Raw genomic sequence first — 22,026 nt, 5'->3', positions numbered from 1 at the left:
ATCTAATGTTTTATCTATTCTTGGGTAACTGCATCAAAGATAGCTTTAAATGGTGGTTTTGCACCTGTCCATTTAGAAAATTGTTCCACACCTTGATGAACCAACATTTCAGCGCCCGGAACGATATTCCAGTTGAACTTATCACGTGCGAGCTTCATGATAGGGGTCACTGAAGGCTTATATGCGGCATCTAACAAGGTTGGTTTGAAGGAGCTATTTGTACCTTTTGCCAAAAGTCTTTCCAATTTGTTTAGTAACTCTGGATCTAAAGGCTTATCAGCTGGAACACAAGAAACAGCAACAGAAACTTGTTCCTTAATTGACTCTGTTTGTTCGGCAGATTCGACGACAACAATCTTATATTCTTCGGAAAATTCGGATTTCAGCTTTTGTAGTTTCTCCGTGGTTCTGTTGAGCATATAAATGGTGTCACAACCAATTTGTTTCAAAGCGTATATAGCAGCTCTTGAAGTACCACCAGCACCGATAATCAGACCTGCAGAACCACTAACAGAACTAGGAACACCATTTGAAACCAAAGAGTTTTTGATACCTAACCAATCAGTATTGTCACCCCTGAATTTGTTCTTTCCTAAAGGAATAACAGTGTTTACAGCGCCAATGGTCTTTGCGGCTTCGCTCAATTCAAACATACTATCAATAATATCTAGTTTTAATGGGATGGTTACAGCTAAGCCACCGAGATCTTCTCTGGTCAAAAGTTCTTTCTTAACTACTTCGATATCTTCAGTTTCGAATTTATCAAAATGATGAGGTAAGCCTAGTAGCTCATACCCAGTGTTGTGCAAGATCGGAGATCTGGAATGTCCAATTGGAGAACCAATAACAAAGAACTTCTTGGCTGGTAATCCACCGATTTGGTGATACAATTGGTTGATTTCAGCTAGTGTCAATTGACCAGGGGCAGCGGCGGATGGTAGTAACTTGGAGGTAACAGGTGTCAAAATATTATTTAGCACCCTGGATAGCTTACCTGTTTCAGTCATATTGATAGCAATTAGTGGCTTCAAAGTATGAGTGGACCTGAATTTTTCCAAAGCCAAATTGTCATCGAAGCTTACTGCTGTGCCAACGAACTTCACAATGTCCACGTCTAAAGAAAGAGCTTGGTTATATCTATTTTCCCATTCAGCATCATCCCATGGGAATTTAGCTGCAAAATCATGATGGGAGCCAATAATCTTTGTGTTTGATTTCTTGTTCAAAACATTGTAGAGTATGTTGTTAGGCAATGTCAACTCTAAATCGATGTATTCAACAGCGTTCTTCAGAGCGACCTTCAACAATGATTCAAGTAAATCATAATCATCATCTTGGAATTTCCCTCCTTGGCTAACTGTTCTCACAGTGAAAACAATAGGTAGCGATTTGGTTGCAGCTCTTAACAAGGAGATTTGTTTGGTGACAAAGTCTGAAGAAAAGGATGATAAATGATCAACTCTTAGTTCTACTGCTTCACAACCATAGGTTATTTCATCCAATTTTGACAAATGATCCGATAGGTCTTCGAAAGTCAAACAGACGAAAGCTGATCTCCTGGAAGGTACAGGAATCTTTTCAGCGCCAAGTACACGACGAATGAAGTTGCTGAACACATGTCTTAAATTCCTGAATTCAATTTCATTGGAGCAATGAGCCGCAAAGAAGGTAAAGTTCGAACATTCATGGTACCACTTTTCTCTTCTTTCCCACACATCGCGAATTTCTTCAATGTAAGCTGGTCTAGTTGGGTCGCTCTTTAGGAAAACGATTGTCTCTTCGATATCACGGTGAAGATGTAGGACGATACCGCCGCTTTCGGCAAACCTCTTCAAAGCCTGTCTTGATTCTGATCTTTCAACAATTCCACCGCCAGAAGATAACACATAGCCCTTGTCACCGTATTTGTCTACCGCTTCCTGGAATATCCTAGTTTCTTCCTTTCTGAACTCATCCCATCCAGATTCTGCTACAAAGTCTTTCACAGTACCTTTGCCGTACTGTCTTTCAAATTCCTCATCTAAATCAAGAAGCCTGTAACCCAAGGACTCAGCACACCACTTGCTGACAGTACTTTTACCAGCCGCTCTCATTCCTATAATGACTACACTTTTTTTAACTTCAGATGATTTTGTTGTTGAAGGTTCAGCGCCGTCAAGTCTTGCACCCAATTGAGAATGTAGGACATCCCACCAACCAGGCCATGTTTTACCGGTACATTGTCTCTCCAAAATTCTAACAGATGATTCATCATCCTTCTTATCAGAATTAACCATACCAGCCAACAGTGAGAATGACATAGCTACTCGATGGTCGTCGTAAGTCTCAATTCCTGCATCAGATGGTTGTCTCAATTCCGAGATAGAATTAACACCATGAATTTGAATACCATCAGGTAATTCATTAGCCCTCACACCGAATTTTGCTAATTGTGTAACCATGGCTTCGATTCTGTTACATTCCTTGACTCTTTGATTGGCAATACCTTCAATGGTAGTAGTGTTTGTGGTACCGTTATTACAAATGGCAGCAACCACTGATGCCGTCAAAAATGCATCAGTCATCGGCTCCATATCCACGTGCTTTAAAGGTTTTAACTGACCTCTTGGTGGACCAGTCACGGTAGTTGAGGTTGCAGTCTGAGTAACCTCACATCCCATTGGTCTCAAAACATCAACTGCAAACCTGGCATCACCTTGCAAAGAGGCCGATCCAATATTTGGAACAGTCACCGTGGTTCCAGTGATAGCAGCAAATGATAATGGGTAGGTAGCAGAAGAAGCATCTGACTCGATGGTATACTCTGCTGGATTGATGTAATTTCCCTTCGGAATGTGATAGGTGAAAGGCTCTGTAGTAGACGTAGTGACTTTAATACCGAAAGCATCCATCATCTTGATAGTCATATCGACATAAAGTTGTGAGATTGGCTTACCACCAATGAGGGATAACGTAACTGGCTCTTCTGCGTATGGAGCACACATTAAGATCGAAGAGACATATTGAGAGGAGACAGTGGCAGCCAACTCAATTTTTCCACCTTTGAAATTGGTTTCTGTGTTTATTTTCAAAGGTAAAGATCCTTGTCTGTTCAAGTAATCGATTTTTAGACCGTTGGAACGGAGAGAGTCGACTAGAGGTCCGATTGGTCTTTCCTGCATTCTTGCATTACCAGTTAATATGACATGGTCATTCTTACCATCTTTCTTGGCCAATGCAGCAACAGTAGTCAAGAACCTTGAAGCAGTACCCGCATTACCTAAGTATAATGCTTCAGAAGGGGCGGTTAACGTGGAACCACCTTGGCCGTGGACTACTACTGTTTCACCATCATCTTCCCAAGAGATAGTAGCCCCCTTCAACTGTTGAACTGCATTTAACATATGTTTGGTATCATCAGAATGCAACAAGTTCTTGATCTTACACGTACCTTTACCTAATGCTGCGAGAATTAGAGCACGGTTTGAAATAGATTTAGAACCTGGTGGTGTGATTACCTTATTTTGTCCTTCTGGGATGTTATTGAATGGATGAACCAAGGTTTCATCTGACAAAACAAATCTCAAATCTTCATCTGAAACTACGTGAGCGGATGTTCCATAACATTTACCAATTTTTTCTAGGATGACAACCTTCTTTTTTGAACCATCATTCTTTTTGTCGATACTCATCTTCTTCAATAAAACGTCCAAAGGTGTCTTTTTATTCAAAGTTAACTCTTTAAACCATTTCTCATTAACACTGATGGGCAAACCGTAGGCAGCTAGAATTTTTACCATACGGGCAACTTGTGTCGCAGATAGTATATTCATATAACGTGAAAGTTCTGCCTCCTTGACCATACCTATTGACACACATTCACCGTGCAAAGCTTGGGGTGTTAAGATCGCTTCGTAAGCATGACCAATGGTGTGACCGAAATTTAGTAAATTTCTCAATCCTGACTCTCTTTCATCACTCGAAACCACATGAGCTTTAACCTTAATAGATTCTAACACCAATTTGTAGGTATGTTCAAGCATTGATTCAATATTGGTGTAAGTGAGTTCTACAGTTTCATTATGGTGTGGACTGAACACCGATACTGTTTGTGAGTTATTCACCACAGACAAGAACGTTTCTGCATTAGCCTCCAATCTTGCAAACTCTTCACCATTCCAGATACAAGCTGTCTTGATAACTTCAGCGATACCATTGATAAATTCTCTTTGAGGGAGAGTTTCCAACCATTTGATGTCTACGAAAACGAATTGCGGTTGCCAAAAGGCGCCAACAAAGTTCTTACCAAGCGGAGTATCCACAGCTGTCTTACCACCGATGGATGAATCAACCATAGCTAACAACGATGTTGGAACTTGAATGACACGAACACCTCTCATAAATGTGGACGCAACAAAACCGATCATATCACCAATCACACCACCACCAACGGCAATGATAACAGTGTCACGGGTACACCCTTCAAGTAATAAATAGTCTTCGATGTCAGCCTTCGTTTCACGGCTCTTGTGAGCTTCACCTGGCTTCACGTCGTATCTAAGTAAACGAGAACCTTCCGGTAGGGATTTCTCGAACAAACTAACCAAATCATGATAGTATGGAACCTTGGATACATTTGTATCATTAATAATCACATATGTAGAAGACTTACAATGTTCCAAAGTGGACTTCACAATGTGCTCATGAATCTGATAACCAACGTGGACGCACTCTTTCCCCAAGATGGAGACTTTTGCAAGTTCAACGCTCATTGTTTCCTTCCAGTTAACAATAAACACACAAAAACCTAGCAAGGGACTGTGCGAGTGTTTTGGTGCAATTCAAACAAATCTGCAAGTACCAAGAATTTCTCTGATTCAACTAATGTTGATAGTAGGTAATCAGTGGATATTAATTGTTAAACTTTCCAACGATACCTGTTCTTTAGCACTGGCCAAAGCATACCTTTGATGTTGAAATTTTTCAATTCGAATTTCTTTGAGTCATCTGACGAAAAAAACGCTGTGAAATGGAAGAGCTGGAGATGCGAAATGAGGGAACAACATGCCATATGCATCCTGCTGATAGTTGGTTGGATTCAGCAACTAATTTAGGAGAAATTGTGATACTTGAATGCTTTGTTGCTACATTCAATGATTTTTCCCTTTTTTGTCTTTATTACTTGATATTTACAGAAGTGACAATGTATAAAGGACGCAGTAATAATGGTATTAAATAATTTCTTGTTTATTCTGATCACCTTGTTTCATTCATTCAATCGAGGAGATGAATCCTTTCCTTCAAATTATCCAAAAAACTCCCTCTGTCATAAAGATTGATTATTTCTTCATGACTGAGGATCTTAGCTGGGTTTATGAGATGATATTTGGAATGGTCGTACAAATTAGTCGAGTAAAAAATCGGTTCTGCTGTTTGTGCATCAGTGCTCATCGATCTGTAATACAGGACACCATCCATGTCCTTCACAAGATTCCCATTCCTCATGTATTCTTGTACTAGATACCATTTGTCCTGCTCGTTGTTGGTCATTCCGTCGTTTACCAACTTCAATTGATAGTAGGTGAATACAATGGCAATTAGGGAGAATGCAGTGGTCAATAAGAATAAGGATAGGAAAAATTTGTCTTTCTTGAATGCAGTTATTCTGAAGAGTGTTAACAATCTTAGAGAGGCGTAGGTTAATAACAAACAATTTGACAATAGAAACGAGTAGAAGTACTCATAATTGCCATACCCAACACAATTATTGATCCATATGCAATGGTGATCATGTAATGGAATGCATCGCTCACAAATTGGGCAATGTTTGGATCTCGGTACCTTGATGGTTTTACACGTTTGACAAACCGCAGAGGGATGGAATATGATGTAATCAGGCTGAAATTGAGGGCCCGCCTGAAGCCCGAGAGGTTTAACAAAGACGGAGGCTACTCCTGTCAATGATGTAAATGCAATGGTAATTGGGATAAACGCTTTCTCAAGGGAATATAGATATGGATTGACTGTGTCGTTTAACTTGTTGTAGAAAAGATGGACACAGAATATCAAGATGCAGGCATAGAACCCAGGAACCAACCAGTACTTCCATCTATAACGAGTGTAGTCAGTAAATAATGGGTAGTAGATGTGCTGGTAGTACCATCGAAACAAGATCAAATCCTTAAATTTCGGTGAGAATACTAGTAAGCCAACCTGGCTCACCACAAACAACAAAAATAGCAGGAACATCAGAGATGGTGTCAAAAACCTGTTAATGCAGTGGCTCTAATATTTGACAAGAGCAGTTTTATTACAATTTCAGTTAGCCACTTTGGTCCAGCATTAGGCGTATAATGAAGCGCTCAGATTGTTAGTTTAAATAAGCTCTAAGCTGCAATTAGTAAGATAAAGCTCCAAATAATCAACAGATTCTCGGAACACCAATATTATCCGGGGGATAAGTATCTCACAGATGACTGTGATTTGGCAATTATACTTTACTAGAATCTCCAGTACCTATTTATGCTTCTATGCGTCTTCCTCAAAGACATTGTTTTCAATGAATCAAATTGTTAAAATGAATATCACGATTATCCTGCATTGAGAAACATTGAGGATGAATCAATATCGAATGGAAAAACATAGGAGAGTTATCAACAGAGAGCCACAGCGACAGACTACAAATTGCTAGAAACATAATGGTGTCTGAAAGATGTACTCAGAGAATTGAACTCTTACAACATTTACTGCGAGTTTGTAATGGAGAACAATGGCTCTTCAACAGTTTCGAACTATCGATCCCTCAAATGAGGCGATACAATATGAAATGTGAAGTGGTACAATTCAGCTTAGAGAAACTTAAAATAATATATGATATGAACAATCTAACTGGGTCGGATAAAGTGAACGAGAAACTATTATATCAACTAAACGAGAGACTAAAGATAATATTCACCAAGAGCGGGCGTTCGAAATCAATACTAGACCCACACGCATTAACAGCAGCACTCATTGATCTGCTAATACGAGTCTGCGGAGTGATGACCAAAAGTGAGACTAGAATGATAGGAGTTCCTATTTTGGAGTCAATTGAGAGACTCATAGATGAAAGTTTCATCAAACCGTACTGTCAGGGCTTGCTTAATTTTTCAAGAGGTTCATCATCACCCTCATCATCATCATCATAATCAATGTCGCAGCTGGAAAATGACGAAAGGTTCATAGTGTATGTAAATTGATATATGCCGTAGTTATTATTTTAAATTATTTTCTTGATCGTGAATTCATTCATTCGTCACCTGGATGAAGAGAGAAATCGCCTGCCAAACTCTTTAATGCCATTGAATTCAAGAGTATAAATGGTTCATCACCTTCCTCCATATTATGCCTGCGGTTCTTCTGCCGAGAAGTTTCCCCGCTAGCGGTAGTATAATCCACGTCACCGCCTGCCATAGCTGTTCTAAAGAACGTTCCCATTCTCGCTGAGCATCGGAAAGCTGTCTCTCATACTCATCAATTACATCTGAATCGTACTCCTCTTCACTATCATACTCGCTAGCAGAGCCCTGGTTGCTACTGTCTCCATTAATATCATTTGATGCCGATGTGGACAACAAATCAGATGCCATTGGCGTACCTAAATCCTGTCGGCTATCGACCGATCTTCCGTCTTCATGGACCAATTCTTCAGCCAAAAGTTCACTCATATTACGGTTTATAATAAATTAGATTAATTTTAAAATAACCGTAGAGACCTACTAGTATTCTTCACTACTTTGTATTCTCACTGAATACCTTAAAACTCATAGCCCAGGACGACACGAATCCCACCTCTTCTCCTCGGGATGAGTGTGTACGTGTGTGCATGTGCGTATGTTGATTTTTGATTTCTTTTCAAAATATCAACCATCGTATTTCCATCGGGTATCTTTATATCTCTCGAGGCTTTAAGCTGACAAATGTCCGTGAAGCTTTAAAAGTTTACGTACTGAATGTATGCACTTATGCCTCAGGTAAACACAGTAGCACCGTTAGCTGTTCACGGGGTGGTTTATCCGGCAACTTTGAAGGTTTCTTGCTTGCCATATAAGTTCAGACATTTGTGACAGTTTACGTTTTTGAATAGACTTCAGTGGTGAAACATTCGAGGGGAAGTATATGAGAAGTATATGACAGTTCGCAGAAGCTTGGCATTGAGGCTGTTGAGGAAAGGAATGTCGCAACCAGACGAGCTCTCTTTGAAGCGTTCTGGCTGGAAACAGTGGTGGAATAGTTTAAATTACGATGCAAAGGGTAGTTTGAAGCATTTGCAACAGAATCTTATGGACCAATTGCAGTTTGATTCCGGGATATCTGTCGAAAATTCGATGCTATTGGGCGAGATCAACCAATGGCGGATCTCGAATCCTACGGCAAAAGCAGTGGGGGTACCTACTTTGATGATCCATGGGTATGCTGCATCGTCAATGACATTTTTCAGGAATTTCGAGCAGCTTTCGTTGTCCTTGAAAGATGTCTACGCTGTAGATTTGCCCGGGAACGGGTTGTCGAAAGAGTTACCTCTCTCAGTAGACTCTATGCAAAAACCTGACAGAGTAGAGTTCAACGAAACTGTGAAGGGTCAGTATTTCCGTTTGCAGAATCCGGTTGATGAAGAGAAATATAAGAAACATTTGGCTCATTATGAGGACTATTACGTCGATGCCTTGGAAAAATGGAGAAAGGAAAACAAATTGTCCAAGATTAATTTGGTTGGCCACTCGTACGGTGGCTATCTAACTTTCAAATACTCTTTGAAATACCCAGATAACGTCCATAAACTATGTCTTGTGTCACCACTTGGTGTGGAAAGAAGCATATTTTCTATCCATAACCATTTGGAACCGGAAAGAGATTATGAAATACAATCCGAAGACCCTAGCAAATCGAACTACTCGAATAAAAGAAATATACCAAAACTTATCTTACAATACCAAAATAAAGCTCTAAGATGGATGGGTCCCCTGGGAGCCAAAGCTTGTTGGGGTTATGTGAATAGCTCTTATGGTAGAGTTCCAAGCGTCCCTTACAGGGAGTACGTGTTTCAATTGGTTTTCGGTAAGGGAATTATGACTGATACCTCTATCAGAATATTCAACCAACTATTCTCAAGAAGCCTGTTAGCATATGATCCGATCATGGATTCTTTGGATAAAGTTAAAGTGTCAAAATTGATGTTGGTTTATGGTGAACACGATTGGATGAATAAAGTCGCTGGAAGGCTGGCGATAGAGGAGTTCAATAGTATAAGAAAAAGCTACGATGGAACTTTCGATATCGTGAGTAGAGCTGGTCACAATTTGGTTTTGGATAACCCATCAGAGTTCAACTCCAAATTGGTCGACTTTCTAAGGGATTAAAATCTGTAATCATTCATTGTGCATATATCACCTTCAAGCTCGTTCCCACCCCCTCCTGTCTTATAGCATAGTTGTAATCATGTACATATACAATAACAACCATTTCTACTTATCATACTAGGTACACATCTACTGATGTACAGTTTGATACAAAACTGTCCTCCCCAGCGTCAGTTTCCTTTCGAACATCTCCCAACATCAACAGAAGAAAGGAATTGAGTGTCAAATAAGAAATATCTTTGGCCAATTTGGAGATATGAAAGAGTAATGATGTATAAGACATAAGTTTACCAAAGTGTATCATAAGGAATCGGTCACCCAAATAAATGGCATTACTTCTACAGGATTGAAAGGAAGCGCAACCGTCGTACCTTTTGATATAGGGCACCTTTTTCGGAACTACAATAAACATTACCACCGTCAACAACATAGCTGCGTTTATTCAATGTCAACGATAACTGATGGAAAAAGGAAGAGGAAAGCTCACCTAGCATGTCAGAATTGCAGAATAAAGAGGAGGAAGTGTGACATGGAGAGACCATGTTCCAATTGCTTGAAATATGGGATCGAATGTATCACTGTCAACAATGATAAACGGACTAAAAGAACAACTCATGAATACGTAGAGAAACTTGAGGCAGAGATTGATGATTTGAAGAGGAGCATCGAGAAGATGAAGAGCGAAACGTTAGAAGGGACGCCATCAAATACACTTCCACCAAGAAACCCATCATGGAAGCCCTTCCTTGCTGAGATTAGATCGCCTACTCCTTCATCACCAAATATGCAAAGTACATTGACCAAAAATAACCAAGTGGTTTCATCCAGTATCTATTCTAACGATTCTCTAGCCATCACAAAAATATTTTCCAACGATGTCAATCGAGATATGACTACCTCTAATCTCCGAACATTGTCCAGGTCGCCAGTGATACTACCTGCTTTATCGTTGTTTTTCAAATGGTTATATCCTGGCCATTATACTTTCATTCATAGAGAAACCTTTCTAAGCGCCCTTTTCGGTGAGCCTTCTACAAAAGCATACTACTGTTCTAAAGAATTGGTGTTTGCAATTGCTGCTTTAGGAAGTAAGCTTGCCGATAAGAACGAAGAACTGTACAAGAAATCTCAAGAATATTACACACTGGCTAAAACAAAAGTATTAAATAAAATCTTCCAGCTAGATGGATCTACTGCGAGTTATTCATCATCTTCTAAATTGGGTATCATCCAAACACTTTTATGCCTTGCCTTCTATGATATTGGAAATGGCGAGAATCCATTAGCATGGTATGAATCGGGGTTAGCCTTTAGAATGGCTCATGAGATTGGCTTACATTTGAACCCCGAAGCTTGGGATGACGTCTACGACGACAAATTGTCACAGATCGATATCGAGGTGAGAAGTAGAATATACTGGGGCTGTTACATTGCCGATCACTTGATTGCAGTATTGTTTGGTCGTTCAAATTCTTTGCGTGTGTCAAATTCGACAATTCCAGAAACTGATGAGCTACCAAATATTGATACTGGTATCGAAGATTACCAATACGATCCTACAATTGTAACTTCTATTGCCAAACCTTTAAAAAAGATTATTGTGCTATCAAGAATAACTGAGGTTTTCGCCCCGAAGATATTCATACATGCCGGTTCTTTAACGGAAAGAAGGGAATATCTAACAAAATTCAACAGTGAAGTTTCAAACTGGCGTAAGAATCTACCTGATGAGTTTGCTCTCACTAAGGCAACGCTAATCAACTTCGATTACAATCCTATTTTGGCTCATGTATGGTATCATTATTTTGTTATCCTTTTGTCCTACAACAAACCGTTTATTGATTCACTTCCTGAGAGTAAACAGGCGATAGAAAACGCAATTGAAGAGTTGTACTTTTTATTAAGATCGTTTATGAGAAAATTCAAAACATTCCAGAAAAGTAACATTTATATGCTGTATTCTTCGATTCTTGCAATTCAGTGCATAAAAACTGGTTCAATTAAGAAGGACAATCTTTCGATATTCTTGGAATTTCTAGGATCTCCGTCATTGAACTACGAGCTAGCCAAGAAATTTTACGATAATGAAATGAAAATGTCAAAAAGTAGCAATATAAATGCTAATACTGGACTTGAAAACACTGCACTCTTGGGAAGTTTATCTAATGGTAATGAATTTGCCTTTGAATATAATTTTGATTTTACTTTATTGAATGAAATCGATAAATTAATCGGTGGTGACATAACAATGAAATAAGCAGCATCTATACAGCACTACACACTTTGCACTTTGTTTTAGTTCCTGCTTTTCATTGATGCACCAGATCTTGAAGGACTGGCTATTTATGATTTATCGACTGTGTTTCTTGTGATATTCACATATTAATGAACTTTGAAGTTATATAGCTCTTCATATATTAAATATGCCATGTACTTAATATTACTTTTTAGTCAGATAAGAATCAAGAAATCCGATTTGCTGAGGATGGCAGCTACTGACAAGGAATCCACTTCATATTTTTCAACATTGTGCGTACTTGTCCATCTCTCGGTAGTAACTTTATATTCGTTCCTGTTGCGTAAAGCTGAACAAAACGTAAACAGCATAAAAAGCTAGTCGGCTATATAAGGTAAAAGAGAGAGGAAGCATACTCATTACCAAGGGGCCTAACGCACGAAAAATAACAACGCGTAATGGAGGAACCGATTGAAGCTATAGCACTATGGGAGTTGGGCTATTCGAAGGAAACTGCCGGTGCTATGACCGACGCGATCAAATATTACCGTAAAGCATTAAGGATGAATCCGGACGTTGAGAAACTATATAGAAAGAAGATGCATGATGAATGGCGGTTAAATGAAGAGATGAAAAAGCTTAAGCTCAATTCTAATGTCAATATTGTTGATGGTTCATCGGAAACTGATCCGGACGGCAGAAAAGAGGAAACTGAAGGACTTTCTCAAACTGAAGACCTTGTTGAACTTCCCTGCTGGATTTTGGATATGCTCCCTGACGATATATTATCCATGATTATAGACATGGTTGTGTTAAGCTCAGCAGACTCGTGGATGAACCTATCTTTGACTTGTAAAAAGTTTAATTTGCTATGCTTCCACGATTCCTCACCGTACCGGACTTTCGCGGAATACATCTATAAGAAGCAAGTATACAACGAAAATGAGATGAGGCTAAACGGTATATCAGATATACAAGCACTAGCAGAAACCGTATGGGGTCAAAATTATAGAAAGATGCTAAAGGAACGGCCGTATATCAAGTTCCATGGAATATATATCAGTGTGGTGAATTATTTGAGGCACGGATCGATCCCGGAAGGATCATCTTCGCTGTTGAACCCAATCCACATGATCACTTATTACAGGTACTTCAGATTCTATCCAGATGGAAGATGCATTAGATTATTGACTACTGACGAACCAAATATAGTGGTACCTGGTTTCTCTTTAGAAAGATGTTCTGAAAGAAAAGACTCAGATATATGTTCGTGGTCCCTGTCATTAGACGACGGCCTTGATCAGTTGACAATCAAGAGGAATAGAAGAAAAGATGGGCTTGAATTTAACGAGATCTTGAAAATCTCAAACAGAGGTCACAAGAAGTTCAGCAAGTTGAAATGGATTGCTTCTTCTGCAACGAGGCAAGACGGCACAACAATGCAGTTCTCATTGAGCAAAGAAAAACCATTTCATTTCTCGAAGGCGAAGTCATACCGTGACTGCTAGATCAGGGCTGTCATATTTGATTACTATAACAGCCAGAGAGCTGTACTTCCATCACGACTAATGAGTGGATACTTGTAGCTCGCGCGATGCTAAGTGATAGACGATATACGAGAAAAGCCCGTTCACGTGATATCTTCTTACACGTGACTTTAAATCCTCTCCATGTGAAAATGTCCAGAGCGTCCGGATTTCAATAGAAACTGACGAAAAGCTCGATTACCGGAAAACATCACAGAGTACATCTTAGTTTATAGTAAGGTCCAACAATGTAATGTGAATGAATTATTGGAGGTGCGTTGCAGAAAAACATATAGCCATTGAGTGATATAAGTTGCTATATCGAGTTATTACAGCGTTGACTATTAGCTGGACTATTAGATCTGCGGAGTTTGATATATGAGTGCATGGAGATTCGAGGTACAAGTATACCTAGATTTGTTGCGTTTGATAGATTTATAAAGTACCCATCTAATTATAAAAGGGTATTTTGGACGCAGGCAAACATTTAGACATTTAACTATTCGCGTGGAGTGTTCAGTAGCAATACAGATCTTAACCGATTTTCTGAAAATACAATGGAAGCTCAAAGCCAAGGTGGCCTCGGTTCTCTGTTGGACATGGATTTGGAAGGTTTAGATTTCGAGACTGCCTATGAGTTAATTAATGAGAAAGCGGAACTATGGGATGATTCAAACGATCAATTTCATATGAATCTTGTAGATGATTCTCAGTTCTTCAACCATATGACTGTTGTTCCAGAGAATGCTTCGACAGGAGGGGATCAGCATACTAATACTGATGAGGAAGTTGACAAAGTAGTCAATAGAGATAGAGCTTTCCAAGAAGAAAAAGACACAAAGCCAGCTGCATCACAAATCACCCATTCTGTTCCTAGTAGCAGACCGCAGACTCCCCGAAACCACATTTCATCACCTTTCGGGGCGTTTGGTGAACACTCTGGAAACTCACATAACGAAGGTTTGTTGAGTGTGAACGAGTCGCATGCAATTGAGCACTTTTTGGATAGTTTATTAACTACCTCACCGTCAAAGGCTTCTAATGCCGCCCTTTTCTCTCCGAAACTGGCTCAAAATTTTATGCGAAATGCGGAACATTTGGGAGCTGATCCTCATACCTATATTTTCGACCATACTGAACTACAAACCACAATATCCAGACATTTCCAGGATAAGTCAACCACTAAGCAGGGAGAAAGGCTGGACACAAAGATTGCCATTGCGGCATCCCCATCTCATGAAGAAAAAAACAATAATGTAAATTCCAAGGATATTCTAAAAAATGACAATGGTAGTAAAGGTAAATCTACTACGATAGAACCCATGATTCTTCCAATATTCGAATCATATGAACAGTACAAGCCAATTGATCCCAAAATTCCTATCGTTGAAGTTCCTGAACACGTCATTCCTGAAGATATCTCAAGCGATGCTGCAGAGCTGCGAAGGTGGAAACATGTCTATTTAGAGAAACAAAGAAGAAACACTTTCAAAAGAGAATACGATGAGTTGATCGGGATGATACGATATCCACGACCAGTTTGGACTGAAGTTCATAAGAATCTGCCGAAATCAAAAGAAATCATCTCCCTTGACTACAAACTCCCGAAGAAGGAAGGGAAAAGAATCACGAAACATACACTGTTAAATTATATCGTCCAGGACATCCAGCTGCTTTTACTGGCGAATGAGGAGCTTGAACAACTTTGTAAATGAGTTTCTTAGAATAGTCGTTTGGTTTCCTCACGTAGTTATTGCATAGAGAAAAATGTAATGACATAATGAGACAAAAGTGGCATGTAACATTATAAACTAGACTTGCATTAGGAAATGATTATGGCATACATAGTGTGTATACAGTTTTAATCTATAAATTTAATTCCTTCAAAATATGTGTAGCCAATTCCTTATACATCCATGTATTACCAGAAACTTTCTTGAAATGGACACCAGCCAAGCCAACAAGCTTGACCTTAACGATATGTATCTCAAACTTCAAAGGTGGCCTTTCTTTATTACCTGCTTCATTCTTATTGCCGATAACAACTTTATTCATATCTTGTGCCTTTGAATTAGTCAATATGTCCTCTTGATTATTCAGAGTTTCGAAGGATGCAGTAGAAACTTCCTCTAGGATTTGCCCAGTACTAGTACGTGGCGAAGTGACAGACAGATTTCGTTCATGCGTTGCAGCAGCCAGAGGTGTGGCTGGGATTCCTGGTTGTTTGAGTGAACCATGTCTTCTAATGGAACCATGACGTGATGGTATTGACAATTGTTTTCTATGGGAGTTTGCTGTTGAGCTGTTTGATTCCAATGAAGAAGTTTCATTAATAACAATAGAAGGATGCCTACCGTGGTTTGGAGGCTGCTCTTGAGATACGTAAGATTGTCTGTGACAGCAGATAAAACCGCCTTTTACTTCTGTAAATTCGATGTTTAACTTTTTCAACGTACTAATAATCTTGTATCTAACGACAGGTAATGGTTTAGAAGATGTTGTTTGGACAGAGAAAAAGCCTTTTAGGAATAAAGAACGTGGGAAGTCGATCGATGGCATTGAACCTGGAGGAGCTTTGGATGCTCTTTCAATAATTTGTTCATCAGTTAGTTCTTCCCAGGGTGATATGTCGTCTATCTGGAGTGCGTTGCCTTCTGAGCTTGATTGCAGGAAGCCATCATCGTTAGTATTAATACGACCTGGTGCAGTTGAACCATCGCTGGAAGTATTGGCAGCAGAAGTTGTTAATACAGGAGGACGATTATACTTTAATGACTCACGACGTGCATGCCCCACAGACTTAGCCCTTGCACTTGGATGGAGTTTCTTTCCTTTAGGCAGAGACAAAAGAGCAAGTGGTTGGTTTTCGTCATATTTAGTGGATTGAGTCTCAGATTCATCATCTAATTCATTATTCAACTTCAAGTCATTCAACCTTTCTTGTTGTTGTTTCACCAATACGTCTGCATTAGCTGGTAGTGCCGGCAAGTCCCCTTGCATATCTCTAGGAGCATTTTCAGAGTAATACGGGTCTGCGTAACGAGATGTAGACGGTACATGTTCTGATACTGTACGAGTATGCGTTTTCCTTACCTTTGGCGCAGCATTTGTTTGTAACGCCACTGATTTCGGCTCCTGCACTTGTAACGAGCCCTGGTTTATGGTCTGAGCATGGCGATGGCGCTGTGAAAGTCTACGGAAAATAGAACCTATCTTTGGCTTCTCACTGCTTGTAGTGCTTGTTTTTACCGAGCCCATGTTGTACTTGTTAGCCTGTTGTTGTTTGGTTTGCTCTTGTTGGGATGGATAATCCATTGGGGCAGGCGATGGTGACATTACTGCGTCCAGTTCGGGGTTTGCATCGCTTGATTTTCGAGTAGGAGAAGTATGCGCTAGCTCTGGAATGGCAAGTTTTGGAGGGATCATAATCTGTGGTAGCTCTTTGTTCCTAACTGGTGAGGCAACTACTGTCGAATTTCTTTCTAAATTGGATGGAATGTACGCTGCCGGAGAAGTGGTATGTTCTGGAGATACTTCCTTGATACTTGATGGTCGAACAATATAATCACTATTGTTAACAGACACAGGTTGTTGTAGAGTTTTTGGCTGCGATTGATCAGGTAATGGTATTGAAGTGTCCACTTGGTCAGATGGAAATATGGGCTGCGATTGACCTTGAAATGGTTTGGATTGATAACCAGCCTGTAATTGTTGCTGTTGCTGTTGTTGTAGCTGTTGTTGTTTCTGTAGTCTTTTGGCCAGCTTCCTCTTTAGCATTTCGTCGACTAGATAATAAATAGAAAGCAAAGGATGGAATGCTCTGGTTCCATCTTCCTGGTTATTGGAATTTTGGACGTTATACCAATATTCTCTTGACAGTTCTTTATATTCATGTGAGTCAATAATGTCACGCAGAGCCTGTAAAGCATCGTTAACATCATTAACCAACTCTAGACGATGCATTTCTTTGATTACGTTAACATCAAGCATTTCAACTGTTAAAGGAACTCTATGTGGAATATACGAAGGGGGTGGGAAATCAAACCCTCTTTGCATCCATTGATGGTTACAAACTTGTTTCAAAGAAGCTCTTTTCAATGGATCTACAACCAACATCTTTGAAAGTAACGATATACATTCAATGGAAAGATGTTGTGGATATTCAACTTTGCCCTTCTTAATCTTCTCGTGTAAAACACTAGCGTTTTCGTCATCGAATGGAACTTTACCACATACCAATACGTATATCACCACACCGAAGGACCAAATATCAACCTCGGGTCCAATGTAAGGGTTTGCCTTTAGTAGTTCTGGTGCTGCGAAATAGAGTGACCCGCAAAATGTATGTAACTGTTTCTTGTTATCGTAAAGGTTAGATAATCCAAAGTCGATAATCTTAATTTCTCCACTGGTGGAGATCATAATATTCTCGATCTTTAAGTCTCTATGCACAATATTATTCAGATGCAAATATTGCAATGCACTTGCAATGCCACGAACAAATTTTCTCGCGTGACGTTCTCTCAAAGAACCATGTTGAATGATATAATCTAAAAGTTGACCACCGGACACATACTCGAAAAGCATGTAGAAATGGTTGCTCATGGTACACATTTCAAATAAACGACAGATATGTGGGTGGTATAGGATTTGACCCAAAGATGCTTCTCTAATTGTTCTTCTATCCCTTGAAAGTTCTTTTTCAAGTTTCTTCTTTCTTTCCATCAACTCTTCTTCTGTTTTCGGCGGAGGTAGTTGATTTTGTTTATGCATATACGATTTTGCAGCTCTATTAACAATTTTAATGGCGCATACCTCATTAGTTAATCTATGCTTGGCCAACTTCACTTTACCCATCGAGCCCGCCCCTACTGTTTCCAAAAAATCCCAGTCACCTAAAGATTTCCTATGGAACGGTTTATTACTAACCACATCGTTGAAACTCTGCGCTGGTACTGGGACAGACTGTGGTACAGTCTGCAGTTGCGGTTGCTGCTGCGGTTGTTGCGTGGTATCATTCACAATGTTAGCAGCGGGCATGAGTCCCGGAGCACTGCTCTCTGAGACTCGACGACCCATCATACGAGGCGTAGCAGGTGCCATTGGCGGCTGCTGATGTTCACCCTCCCTGTCGCCCATATGGAAATGAGGATTTACGTGGTAATCTTGAGCTGAAGGCATCGTGGATATAAACTATGAGTTAAACGAAACCAAAGTAAAATAATTGGCACCAATAAAACAAACCCTAGAAAAAGGGGGAAAACAACTTCTAGTGTACTGTGAAAGTAATCAATTCAAGATTGGTTCTAAATATCGTTTCGTCACTCCCCAATTCAATCCAAAGGCCAATGACAACCCAGAAAACAAGAGAAAGAGAGAGATATGAAATGGACCAAAAAAATAAAAGAGAGTAGAAAACACTGTACTTCTTTCTTGCTTTCCTAACGTCAACTCCGACAAAGAATGGAATGGATTCTTTAACTTCAAGCTCGATTAATGTCTCACAAGCAGGGACAAAACGATGCTATCTTCACCAGGCCAGGCTTTGTTTACTTGTACTAAAGTATTCTTTAATCATATCTTTTAATTTTTTGTTTTTTTGTTCCCCTGTATTAATTCGTAATAAATTCCCACCGAGATGGAAGAGATCTTTGCTTCTAATATTACGTACAAGAAGGGGAGGCAAAAAGGGCGAGGCGAAGAGAGTAAGAAAACCTGCAGTATAGTATGTGATGTGTGGGTGTATTGGGGATAATACGACCACAGAAAAGTGTATTTAACTCATAAGACGGCGGGCCAGATGACATGAGTAGCGGAAGTAAACGGCATACACAAAGAACTTTCAGCACAAGTGTTAAGTGATGTTTATAGATCTATACAGTGTCAAAGATTCATTTAAGCCTCCTCTATTCACGTAAATGTCAAGTAAATTATGCATTGTCAACTGTCAAGTACAGCAAAGAACGCGCGAGAACTTAAAAATGAAAATGAAAGATTGGCAGATAACTCGATTACCCGGACTTATATTTGGTTTCGCGATTTTTTTTTTTTTTCAAATTTTCAAATTTCGAATTGTGCTTCAAAATGCAAACAGCCTTTAAGCTTCATACATTATATATCAGGTTTAAGATGTTGATTTCAAAGTAGTGATTTTAGAACGTAGAGAATTTATATTGAGTTTAAGTTTAATCTTTATATCCTCGTACAAGTGGAAAAGGGAGTAGTCTGGAGTGTTCTAATTGAGGAATTGGAATTGCAGGTGAAAGTCGTGTATCGAAACCAAAAACTGTGAGAATAGGGAAACAATACGATTCAATACGATACGACACGATCTATAAATCAACTGCAGAAAGGGAATTCAAAAGAAAAAATATATAGTGTCTAGTATGAAGAGAAGTAGTAGACTTAGACGCAGGGCAGAGCCAGAGCCAGAGCAAGAGGCAAAGCAAGAGCAGGAGATCAGTACGAAAGTCGAGACGAAAGCTGAAGAGACGGCCCTTCCCAATGGTGACGTAGAATCAGATTACGAAACAACGGCTGTGAAATGGGATGACTATATCGACCGAACAATCTTGAACCAGTTAAATAAGTTGCCCCCAATCGCGTTGGATTTTGTACCGTTGCAGGAATTGATCCAGTCCTGGTATTATCAGTACAGTGTGATGTGGTTCCATAACGTTTGTACTGGTTACTGGACGCTAGGTTTCACTACGGGGAAACCTTGGTGGACTGAAATCACGTTTGATGAAAGAATAATGCTCTTAGATTATAATGCGGGATGGAGTCTCGAAAATGATTCGTTGGATTTGGTTCAATCGGAGGATCCAAATGGGGGCAGCACGGATCAGGACGAAGAGGGTCATATACTGAATTTATTCAAGAGTATCTTGTTGAGGTTGATCAGGTCTTTAGAACAGGATAAGACGGTATCCTTGAAACATTGGGATGAAATAGTGAAGTACCACATTTTTAATTCGAAATTAAACAAATCTCTACTTTGGTACACAGAGGATATCAATAGCAAATTCGCGGATCTCAACATATTAAAACAGTTCGAGATCATTTTCCATGTCATTAAATTGGTAGAAAGAAAGAACATTGGTTTTAGGAACTATTTACAAAACCATTTGGATAGCTTCCAATTCCCTGAGATTTGGGAGAATGATGCTACCTCTTTGGTGGTCTTACCCACTGGAAAGATTATAAGGAAACAGGTATCGGTCAAACCAGAATCAAACGGATTGAACATACCTATAAAGTTACAGAATTGTGTTCTTGTCGAAGAGACAGAAGCCACTATAGACGTAATTCATTTGGATTATTCCGATGAGATCGACGCCTATTTAAATGATGTCAAGATCGATTATGAAACGTTAGCACATGATTATAGAAGCTTCGTCGAATATCTACAAACGATAGATGATATTGATTTTCAAGAATTTTTCCAAGGCTTAATAGAATACCATGCAGAGGCAGAGGTTTACGGACGTAAATTGTATGCTAACAGATTGAAACAACAGTCTATGCAAGCTCTAATGGTCAGAAGAAAGAGATCTTCCAGAATAGTGGCCCGCGATGAAGGACATCAAAAGAAGGAGACGGAAACGAAATGGTATGACAAGCTTGACCGCAGAGAACAATTCTTACGCCATCGCAACAGAATCTTAACAAGACGTACGAAGAAATTAAAGGATTACCTATGGTCTTTACTATGGGAAAAGTTTGATAAAGATTTTAGACAAGAGAGACTAAAGAGGAAAAACATGGATGACACAATAGATATAGATGGCGAGCAGTTTCTACAAGAAGTCGACTCATATGTGCTTGGGTATGGTAGAAGTTTTAAACAATGGATTATTCCAGTCGACGAAAGTGCGTATAGTTACAAAGACGTGGAGACATTAGAGTTACCAGCAGACGTTTGTATCACACAACAGGATCTTGACAGTCTGTCCAAATTTGGTATTCCAACGAACAACTATCAAGTCGATTCTCAGGATTGGTATTTGGATTGCAAGAGTGGAAAACACGGTATTAACGATTTCAAGAAAGTGAAGGACCAAAAGATAGTATGTTGTGAAAAAAGCCATATATGGGAACTTTGGGAGGAGCAGGACCCATCAGTAATAGCCATCCTTTCACATGGACATGACCACATGTTAACACCCAGAGAACTTGGAGGGGTAACGATGTATGACGAGAACCTTCGTAGAAGATCTTCGAGAAGGGACGAATCGGTTAACGGCAAGGCATCTTACATCGAGAATAGGCCTACGGAGAGGAAACCTTTCGATGTCATGGAACCCTTTATCTCGTCAAGATGTTTACATGAGATGGAATCTGAACTAAGACAAAATTTTGCTGCCGATGTGAAACTAATAAGAACCAATGAAAGAAAGAAGGCAGAGGAAAAGGAAAAACGTCGCAGAATCAAGGAAGAGAAGAAAAGGCAACTGGAGTTGACAAAATCACCTTCAACTGCCTCACCCTCGACTACACCAAATCAACCCCCAGTAACTTCCAGTACGTCGCCAACTACGCAACAAACACCAGATCAGCACAAACCTCAACCGGCTTCATGGCAAATACAGCAAGCATCCCAATAGTAAGCCGCAAAATGTAATATTAGCATATACATATATATATATATTTACAATCTATAATCGCGATGCACATTCCGTTTGAGATTTTCAATCACATGACTGCAAATCCCTTTTCCGGTCAACAATTGCGGTCTTTCCTAAAAAGTCATTAAATTCCCGAAAAAGCTGACAACAGCGATTTCTTTTTCAGTCAAGCTGCCATCCGTCATCAATTGCCCGAAGGCATCTTCCATAATTAGAGAGTGCTTATTTATATGAAACGATGGATATATAACATAAGAAGG

General features: G+C 39.6%; 10 protein-coding genes across 10 annotated transcripts; 6 read left to right on the top strand and 4 right to left on the bottom strand.

Annotated features, from left to right (window-relative positions):
- Positions 1 to 14: 14 nt before the first annotated feature.
- On the bottom strand, positions 15 to 4,751 carry ARO1 (pentafunctional protein ARO1p; the record flags this gene model as incomplete). Its single annotated transcript, XM_455965.1, has 1 exon — positions 15 to 4,751. One exon carries the CDS (start codon positions 4,749 to 4,751, stop codon positions 15 to 17), a length of 4,737 nt encoding a protein of 1,578 aa, XP_455965.1.
- A 502-nt stretch (positions 4,752 to 5,253) lies between these two features.
- SWF1 (palmitoyltransferase SWF1) lies at positions 5,254 to 6,228 on the bottom strand (the record flags this gene model as incomplete). Its single annotated transcript, XM_455964.1, has 1 exon — positions 5,254 to 6,228. The coding sequence occupies one exon, from the start codon at positions 6,226 to 6,228 to the stop codon at positions 5,254 to 5,256; it is 975 nt and encodes a 324-aa protein (XP_455964.1).
- Positions 6,229 to 6,677: 449 nt separating this feature from the next.
- On the top strand, positions 6,678 to 7,166 carry KLLA0_F19668g (uncharacterized protein; the record flags this gene model as incomplete). Its single annotated transcript, XM_455963.1, has 1 exon — positions 6,678 to 7,166. One exon carries the CDS (start codon positions 6,678 to 6,680, stop codon positions 7,164 to 7,166), a length of 489 nt encoding a protein of 162 aa, XP_455963.1.
- A 159-nt stretch (positions 7,167 to 7,325) lies between these two features.
- MIM2 (Mim2p) lies at positions 7,326 to 7,685 on the bottom strand (the record flags this gene model as incomplete). Its single annotated transcript, XM_455962.1, has 1 exon — positions 7,326 to 7,685. The coding sequence occupies one exon, from the start codon at positions 7,683 to 7,685 to the stop codon at positions 7,326 to 7,328; it is 360 nt and encodes a 119-aa protein (XP_455962.1).
- A 462-nt stretch (positions 7,686 to 8,147) lies between these two features.
- On the top strand, positions 8,148 to 9,377 carry ICT1 (lysophosphatidic acid acyltransferase ICT1; the record flags this gene model as incomplete). The annotated part of the gene is made up of 1 exon (XM_455961.1): positions 8,148 to 9,377. The coding sequence occupies one exon, from the start codon at positions 8,148 to 8,150 to the stop codon at positions 9,375 to 9,377; it is 1,230 nt and encodes a 409-aa protein (XP_455961.1).
- Positions 9,378 to 9,822: 445 nt separating this feature from the next.
- CHA4 (Cha4p) lies at positions 9,823 to 11,634 on the top strand (the record flags this gene model as incomplete). The annotated part of the gene is made up of 1 exon (XM_455960.1): positions 9,823 to 11,634. The coding sequence occupies one exon, from the start codon at positions 9,823 to 9,825 to the stop codon at positions 11,632 to 11,634; it is 1,812 nt and encodes a 603-aa protein (XP_455960.1).
- A 437-nt stretch (positions 11,635 to 12,071) lies between these two features.
- On the top strand, positions 12,072 to 13,121 carry HRT3 (SCF ubiquitin ligase complex subunit HRT3; the record flags this gene model as incomplete). The annotated part of the gene is made up of 1 exon (XM_455959.1): positions 12,072 to 13,121. The coding sequence occupies one exon, from the start codon at positions 12,072 to 12,074 to the stop codon at positions 13,119 to 13,121; it is 1,050 nt and encodes a 349-aa protein (XP_455959.1).
- A 575-nt stretch (positions 13,122 to 13,696) lies between these two features.
- INO2 (Ino2p) lies at positions 13,697 to 14,854 on the top strand (the record flags this gene model as incomplete). Its single annotated transcript, XM_455958.1, has 1 exon — positions 13,697 to 14,854. One exon carries the CDS (start codon positions 13,697 to 13,699, stop codon positions 14,852 to 14,854), a length of 1,158 nt encoding a protein of 385 aa, XP_455958.1.
- Positions 14,855 to 15,005: 151 nt separating this feature from the next.
- On the bottom strand, positions 15,006 to 18,320 carry KIN2 (serine/threonine protein kinase KIN2; the record flags this gene model as incomplete). The annotated part of the gene is made up of 1 exon (XM_455957.1): positions 15,006 to 18,320. One exon carries the CDS (start codon positions 18,318 to 18,320, stop codon positions 15,006 to 15,008), a length of 3,315 nt encoding a protein of 1,104 aa, XP_455957.1.
- A 1,205-nt stretch (positions 18,321 to 19,525) lies between these two features.
- On the top strand, positions 19,526 to 21,745 carry IOC2 (Ioc2p; the record flags this gene model as incomplete). The annotated part of the gene is made up of 1 exon (XM_455956.1): positions 19,526 to 21,745. One exon carries the CDS (start codon positions 19,526 to 19,528, stop codon positions 21,743 to 21,745), a length of 2,220 nt encoding a protein of 739 aa, XP_455956.1.
- Between the last annotated feature and the right edge of the window lie 281 nt (positions 21,746 to 22,026).

Source organism: Kluyveromyces lactis (assembly GCF_000002515.2).
Source record: "Kluyveromyces lactis strain NRRL Y-1140 chromosome F complete sequence".
NCBI lineage: Eukaryota > Fungi > Ascomycota > Saccharomycetes > Saccharomycetales > Saccharomycetaceae > Kluyveromyces > Kluyveromyces lactis.
This window is presented reverse-complemented; position numbering and strand designations above follow the sequence as displayed.